The sequence below is a fragment of the Seriola lalandi genome, unplaced genomic scaffold (genome assembly GCF_002814215.2).
Source record: "Seriola lalandi dorsalis isolate HSWRI2012SDOR001 ecotype SW California unplaced genomic scaffold, Sedor1 jcf7180002054875, whole genome shotgun sequence".
Taxonomy (NCBI): Eukaryota; Metazoa; Chordata; class Actinopteri; order Carangiformes; family Carangidae; genus Seriola; species Seriola lalandi.
The window spans coordinates 181,950-189,532 of record NW_019525428.1 but is presented as its reverse complement, the minus strand read 5'-3'; the positions used below and the strand labels follow the sequence as shown (position 1 = coordinate 189,532).

At 42.1% G+C, this 7,583-nt stretch overlaps 1 protein-coding gene across 4 annotated transcripts in view; it reads right to left on the bottom strand.

Annotated features, from left to right (window-relative positions):
* Positions 1-7,583, bottom strand: part of ubash3bb (ubiquitin associated and SH3 domain containing Bb) — a 51,174-nt gene that overhangs the window by 10,669 nt on the left and 32,922 nt on the right. For 2 of the 4 annotated variants that reach the window (XM_023428449.2, XM_023428450.2), the window contains exons 2-6: positions 6,339-6,392; positions 4,293-4,479; positions 2,407-2,605; positions 958-1,154; positions 670-878 (exon numbers count right to left, since the gene is read on the bottom strand). In XM_023428449.2, the coding sequence (XP_023284217.1) occupies positions 670-878; positions 958-1,154; positions 2,407-2,605; positions 4,293-4,479; positions 6,339-6,392 (846 nt within the window). The remainder of the gene's footprint in view (positions 1-669; positions 879-957; positions 1,155-2,406; positions 2,606-4,292; positions 4,480-6,338; positions 6,393-7,583) is intronic. The other 2 variants (XM_023428451.2, XM_023428452.2) reach the window with 1 other exon arrangement.

Sequence of the window (7,583 nt, the reverse complement as noted above, 5' to 3'; positions counted from 1 at the left end):
TTGTGATGTCACAACAAAGCAGTCACCAAGCCCCGCCCACCTGGACCCACCATCCAGACCTTGCAGGATTTGGAGTGTTTTTACCTGAAATCTGCTATATTTTTATTGGATCACTCAGAAAACAGTCAGCCAATCAGAAAAGAGACTCAGAGCTTCCTCTCTTCTGATTGGCTCACCGACCTGTTGTAACTAGAGCTGCAGAGAGAAGCCTGAGAGAGGAGATGTAAAACTACACTGAGATGGTTTTTGGTTCTTAAAACCACTAATAAATCTTCTTATGGATCAACACTTCAAATAAAACACATGGAGCTTTTATATTAACATGTATCATTTTAAATTGTCTAAACATCGGCTTTTCATTTGATAGGAAAAAGGTTTCCTTTTACTGATTTATTATATTACGAACAACGTGTGACAGAGGACGACATGTACATGTTTGTTTGTTGATTGATTATAAAAAGATACGTCAAAATCAAGAGGGTGGAGCCTGAATCTGATCAGCAGGTGACATAGAAATACATTTTGATATTTCTTGAGAACATTTTGAAGTCGTGGTTACTTTATTAAAGGTTAAGGAGTCACCAAAATTATTAGGACTCACCCTCTGGGAACAAGAGTGTTCAAACTACATTTCATCTGGGTAAAAAAAGAGTGGGCTTCTCTGCTCACCCATGGAAGACCCAGGTGTCAGACTCATCGGCCAGGCTGACGTAGTTCTCAGGCAGCAGGCCGGACAGCCCGGATGCGAGCGAGGTCCCGTACACCCAGCCCTCACTGGTGCTACTCTGCTCCACCGGAGACATGAAGACAAAATCCCCGGGAACCAGCTCCAGCTCGTCCTCATTCTGAGGCATGTAGGGATACATCACCCGCAGGGTCTGCACACGTGACACGCAGAGTTACTGACATTCATAACAAATCGATATCTGTGATCTCGTTAGTTTGAATAAAAGCTACCTCATGGTTAGCAAAACGGATGTCCCGGGAGAACAAGACAGCCAGCCAATCACAGCCCAGCTTGACTTCGATGCCCTTGGCCAGTTTCTCCAGCGATGGGAGGTGATCGGTGGGGAAGTTGTAGGCCAGAGTGACGTGGAGCTGCTTCTTGTGAGGCTCCACATGGACCTCTGCATGATGAAGAAGATCATCGGTTTCTGCCGTTAAAACCCATTTTCATCAGTGCTCAGTGAGATCAACTACATCATAAAAAGTGACACACTGCATATTGTTGGATCGAATTGCTCATAATCTCATTGTATCTTTATTTTCATGTTAAAATAATTTACCATAGATGAACCTTCCCAATAATCACTGCACTTTGTCTGTATTGTAAAAATGCCACTGTGTCCTGCCCAGTCAGGATCTGGTCATGGCTGGTTGCCAAATAAAAACATGATTGATGGGTTTACTATAATTTCGTAGAAGTCCTCGCCAATGGCATTACAAAGTGGGAGGAGCTATTTTGGGAGCCCCTGACAGTCCCATTCATTTTTTCCACAGACAATGTTATGTAATTCTCAGTTGGAGGATGTGTACGGCTTAAATCGGCAGGAAACCTCCCGGGTCATTCCCCGCTGGATCGCTGTGCTAATTGAGGGTTTGTGATGTGCCACGCCTTATGTGAAAGGTTTGTAGCCTGTCTGTCTGCACGCCTCCACGCCAGTCACGCTTGAGCCCCACAACCAAGGGCAAACCTGGATGTCTTTCCCCCCTCGCCTCAGCTCCCAAGCTTGTGTCAAATAAAAGACTTGTACCTGTTAGTCTGTAGCAGTGGGTGTTTTTTCTCCTCGATGGAGATATATGGACAAAATCTTGACATGTGAAAAGGCTTAAACCTGCCATCTAAAATCATATTCTGTTCTTTTTATTCTTCTCGGAGGAGATGAAGGCGGCGGCGCCTGGGTAACCACGCAGCTGAGATCACTCTGTGTTCACTAATAAAGAGTTTACTCTGAGAGAAAGTCTAGAAAATGCACCTCATGAAAGATGTAAGAAGTTGCAGTGGAGTTACAACCCTCAACGTTTCCAAATGCTATTTTGATGACACGCTCAGATCTGTATCTTTACCGTGAAGCAGAAATGTGACGGAGCATTAGCGCTAACACCACAGCCTCTAATCTGATTTGGCACTTAGTGGCCTGAAGTAGCGTTTGGCAGCCAGTCTCATTTTCTCCTGTGATTTAAAAACAGTCACAGTGACAGACGGAGCGAGCGCTTCAATAACCCGACACGACGACCGTCCACAGCAGGAAACCTGGTCACCACACGTCACACAGTGAGTGTGGTGAACTGATGCTAACACGCTGTAAACACTCCACAACATAGTGATGAAGAAAGACAGTGAAGAAGAGGAGATGTGCAGCTCAGTGCTACAAACCCAGGGCATTGTGGGTACGTGGTTCCTACCTGCCTTCCTCGCAGCCTCTGTGGCAAAGTCGGCTGCAAACTGCTTGAGGACGTCGGCCACCTGCTCCTCCACAAAGAGGCCGATGAAGTTGGAGGATGTGTAGAGCTCCAGGGGCAGCGGGCTGGGAAAGCGACCCCGCCACTGCTGTACGGTGGCCTGGAGGGCCTCGCAGAGAGCTTCTACTTTGTGGTCTGCACACTGTGTGGACGGAAAAAGACAGAAACCATCATAAGACATGGAATATGCAACATTGCTGTTTTCATTTATCTGTTAAAGTGATGTTTTTTAACCACTGACATAAAACTCACAGACCACCTAACATCCCCACTACCAACAGGGACACTCTTCGGTTGTATCGTGGCGAGCTTGGGAGGAAACATCACACCCGGGACACCTGAGTTTTTTTTTTGGAGCATTTTCATTTATTGGAAACAACAATTAGATGTGGAGTGTGGGGATGGAGAGTCGGGGAATGGCATGCAGCACAGAGTCTGGTCTGCGGCCATGTGTTTTGCGCCCTCACCACTCTGTCATCAGGTCGCCCCAACCTGAGGCAGCGTTTCAATCATCGGCAACTCCTGTGCCTCACACACTGCACAAGTGGTGCTTTTTGTGTTAGCTCCAAAATGATCAGACACATGAACACGCACACACATCAAACACACTACGAGTCTCAGTCGTGGTGACGTTACCGGTAAGATTTGACACTTAACACTGTTGTGTATTGGAGGTCTCATTTGTTTTGATGAGTCCATGATTATGTCCGTTTTCCGTTTGATAGTTAATAGCTGATAACTGGTAAAATTTAGCACAATCCCAGGGCAGGCTAACTGTTAGCTTCATCCACATTTCCTTTCAAATTTCTTTTTTATGTAATTTTTTCTGTCTTTTTTTGTGCCTTCTGTTATATTATAGTAACAGTGAGAGAGACAGGGAAGTGGCATTGACCGCGCTCTACCAGGTGAGTCACCGAAGCGTCTCCCCTCCCCGATAATTTCTGACTTAAATCTAAAGTGTAAACGTGTTGTCAATTTAAAACATGATATTTTGACATATGTGCTCGCGGCCCACCAGGGGTCGCTCTTTGAGAAAGGCTGCTGTAGAGATTTCTGCTGCCAGTTTTGAATGTTTGACAGAGCAAAACATCTTAGAGGTTCCCAGTGTGACCACTAGAGGCTGTTTTTAAGAGTGGGTTTTTGTTTTGTTTGTACATGAGACGAGAGACGAACATGTGAGAGCTGCGTTACACGTTCCTGCCACCAGTCTCACCTTGTTCCATCAGTTTACAGTTGATGGAGATATTGTGCAAAGGAATGTAGAAATGCACCGGCAGAAGTGTATTGTAAATAACCTGGATGTAAACATGCAGGAGAGATACACACATCATGTTTTGGTGAGTAACACTGAATGTAAACAAAACTGTGTTTGCTTATAAGAAAGGTCCGCAGGCCCCTTTAAGTTGGCGCTCTACAGTTATTCCTATTTACTTACGTGCTGCATGTGAAGTGTGTTGCAGGATAAAACTGGTACAAATGAAAATTTTAGATATAGAGAGGATCACTAATGTGGTCACACAACCTTGTGATTTCTTTTCTTAGCACAAATGAGTTTTTCTGGCTCTGAATTCAGACCTGAGTCGTGTTACAACATTTAGAAAACTGTCACGAGGTCCAACCTGGTGAGACTGCCGTCGTGACTATAGCTCTGTCAAAATGCCATCACATCATCATGCTGAGGTTCATGTCAGAAAGAGGCGAGGACAAAGACGAGAATCACGCAAACAGAATCCAGCTGATATTTACTCCGTCTGGGTCACGACCTTAAAACCTTTAACGACCTTTAACCATCGGCCTTCATCAAAGTTCAGTTGATGCATTCAGCTCACCATGAAGAACTGGCAGAGAGTGATATGAGGGAAAATGTTGTGGGCTTTGTTTTTGCCACAAGTGACCCGGCTCTGCTGCCAGAAGTGGGAGAGCTGGTTCTGTAGCGGTCCACTGGGTCGCAGGTAGAGGACGAACTCCCTGGGCAGAGGGTCGTCCAGGAACGGGTCGTCCACGTGGGAAAACAGCCTGCGAGAGAGACGGAAGTGAATGGAGTCAAGGAAAAGAGCAGGACACGATGCCTTTGTTCTCTTTTAATATTTAATGCTCAGCTTTACCCCTGTGGCACAAATAAAACCTCAAAAGATGAACCGGGCAGAATTGCACAGTCCCGAATGCAAATGATTTCAGCCTTACGACCGGTTCACAGCGGCCGGCACATTTCAGCCCTTCAGCTCCTTTATAATTGGAACATCTTCTGTCTTGAACTGATATTCTGGGACACAAAACTTTCCGCCTTGTCTGCCTGTTTGCTGCTAACATTGTTCTCTCCCTGCAGCAATGACAATTCAAGATTTCATAAGATCTTATTTGCTATAGAATAATTAAATACATGCACATGGTTTAATGGGCAAAAACAGGCTTTATTTTCAACACGTCTTTCTGTACTTAATGGGGCACCCCAAGGTTCTGTGTTTAGCCCACTTTCATTTTGTCTTTAAATATATTTAGGTGTTAATGTGCATGAACTGGTGCTCATTGCTATTGCAGTGGATCCTCTCTCTCATATTCACTTCATAAACTAGAGTCTCCCTTAAATATTTTATAGTCTGGGCTCAGTCTTCTCAAACCTGTGGTGAATGTAGATAAAACTAAATTGAGTTTGACTGACTGATTTGATTTCTGCAGACACCGTGCACACTGTTACCACTCAGGGGAAGACAACAGAGTTGATATCTCTTGGAAATATCCATAAAATGTTATTTGGCTTGACACAATGGGAAACTGAAGGTAGGTTGGTCTCCATCCACTATGTCAATGGAACATTTTTATTTATAAAGCAAATTACAGGGCGGACACAGAGACAGATGGCCATTTATGTTTACATTAGAAGAAGAAGAATCCTGTATTGTCCCAGTAAGTTTTACAGACACGTTCAAACCTATGGTTAGTTTTGATTCTCCAGTTAATCTGCCTGTGTGTCTTTGGACTGTGGGAGGAAGTCGGAGAAAACACACACAGGAACAAGGAGAACATGTAAACCTTTGTTTTATTTCATATACTTCATCTTGCAGTTGTGATCTAAAATCATGAGACATATATTCAATGTCTGGGTCTAATGTTCAGACCTTCATGTTTTCTGCTCCAAACACCTGGAATAGTCTGTAGACTGTAAGTTCACTGGTTAATTACTCCATCCTTAATTGTATCTCTTTTAAATCTTAGTTTATTGAGTATTATTATCTGCTCTTAGTGTTGCTTCATCATTTTCTGTATTGTCTGTAACTTTTTACATCTTGGGCAGGTCTCCCTTACAAAGGACGTTTCCAACCTAAATGGGACTTAATTGATTAATTGAAGAAACAATTAAATTAAGAAAATTATTATTATTATTAATTTTGTTATTATGTAACGTATTGCTATTGAGTTTGCATTCAGGTGTATGATTATAGCATTCAGTGCTTTCCGGAGGCATGGAAATATATCAAAAATAGAACGTTAAGATGACATAAATACATAAGATGAGGCAGAAAACTAAGAGCAACATTTTAAATAAATAAAAGACATTAACAATAATAATATGCACAACATTAAAAAGATGTTATATATGTGATTTATTTCTTATAAGCTGCAGCCTTTTTTTAAGGCCTGATTTAAATGAGCTGACAGTTTCATCAGATCTCAGGTGTTCAGGAAGTTTGTCCCACAGGTGAGGAGCAGAGAAACTAAAAGCTGCTTCAGGCTGAAGGGATATACAACCTGCGACTTTTACAGACAGACTTTTACAACCCTTCTACAGCAGAGGGCAGTATAACACACTTTTTCCTGGGGCCTGTGTTGTGTATATGTGAATGTACTGTATACACACATTTGTTATTTAAACTTACCAGTCACATGCTGCTTGCACACTCCGACCTCCTGTTGACACCAGAGCTTTCAGTCTGTAACACAGAATTAAGACTTCAACAACTCTGAGACTGTTCACATACAAACTATCCATCTACTGTATCTTCTGAAGTAACAGTTTAACAGTGAGAGCAATGTGGCAACTTCTTCTACACAGCAGAGGAAACACAGTGATGTCCTTCTCCATACGGGAGTTTGTATCCTCGGGACTTTTCCAGCAGCAGATTGCAAATAAAAGGAGAACTGTTCAGCTTCCACACCTATGTGGAAACTCTGACTATAAAAACAGCTAGAGATGCGAGTGAGGGCTTTAAAGGAGGAGAAGAAAATATGGAAAAGGTTCAAAGTTGTTGACTGAACAGAAATGCCATTGGAGTTGGGTACGGTGTCACTGGAAAAAGAAAAACTGGTGAATTATTCAAGTCTTTTCTGGTTTGACGGCCTCAAAAGAATAAATAGAAATTCAGCAACTCAGACAGAAAAACACTGTAATGTCAAATGGAAATGTGTTTTTTTTTTCTCTTAGTATGTAGTTAGAGCTCAGAGAAAACTGCTGTTGGCAGTGGTGGAAGTAACAACCTACATTTCCTGTCAATGCTAAAATTACAACTAAAAGCTTTTGTATGCGTTTGTGTTTCTAAGTTATTAATGCTTTTACTTTAAGTTTAGACAGATTTGTTTTTGCTTTTAACTTTTAACACATCAGACACAAGTAGATAGAAAATTACATTTGTATGACGTTTGGAAGAAGATTGAGGAAATATATGTAGAATTAATTTTAAAGCTGCAATAATTGATATTCAACAAGCAGTGAAACAACATATTATCACCTTTGTGAAGGTGTGTTCATTGACTTTGCTAGCAGTTAGCTATTTACACATTCAGCAGAAATGGAGCATTTGCGTTAGCATTAGCATTTGTGCTAATGCATCCAATATTCACTCTGCTTCTACTTTGCTCTGTAGTTGTTAAATGCTTTACTACGTTCACTAGCAAGACGCTAACTTTGTCTGTCTGGGTTTGTGATGTACAGTTTATAAGAGCTTCTTCTCTACAAATAATTGGCTGTTGTTGGAAACAGCGTTGATGAGATGATGAATTTCAACCAAACTGTAAAGTTGTGCTCCCTGTGGGTTTGTCAATGTGGGCGACACCTTGTCACACTGCACTGTCATTTCATTCATTGTTAATATAAAAATATTGATTGTTGCAGCTTTAATCTGATA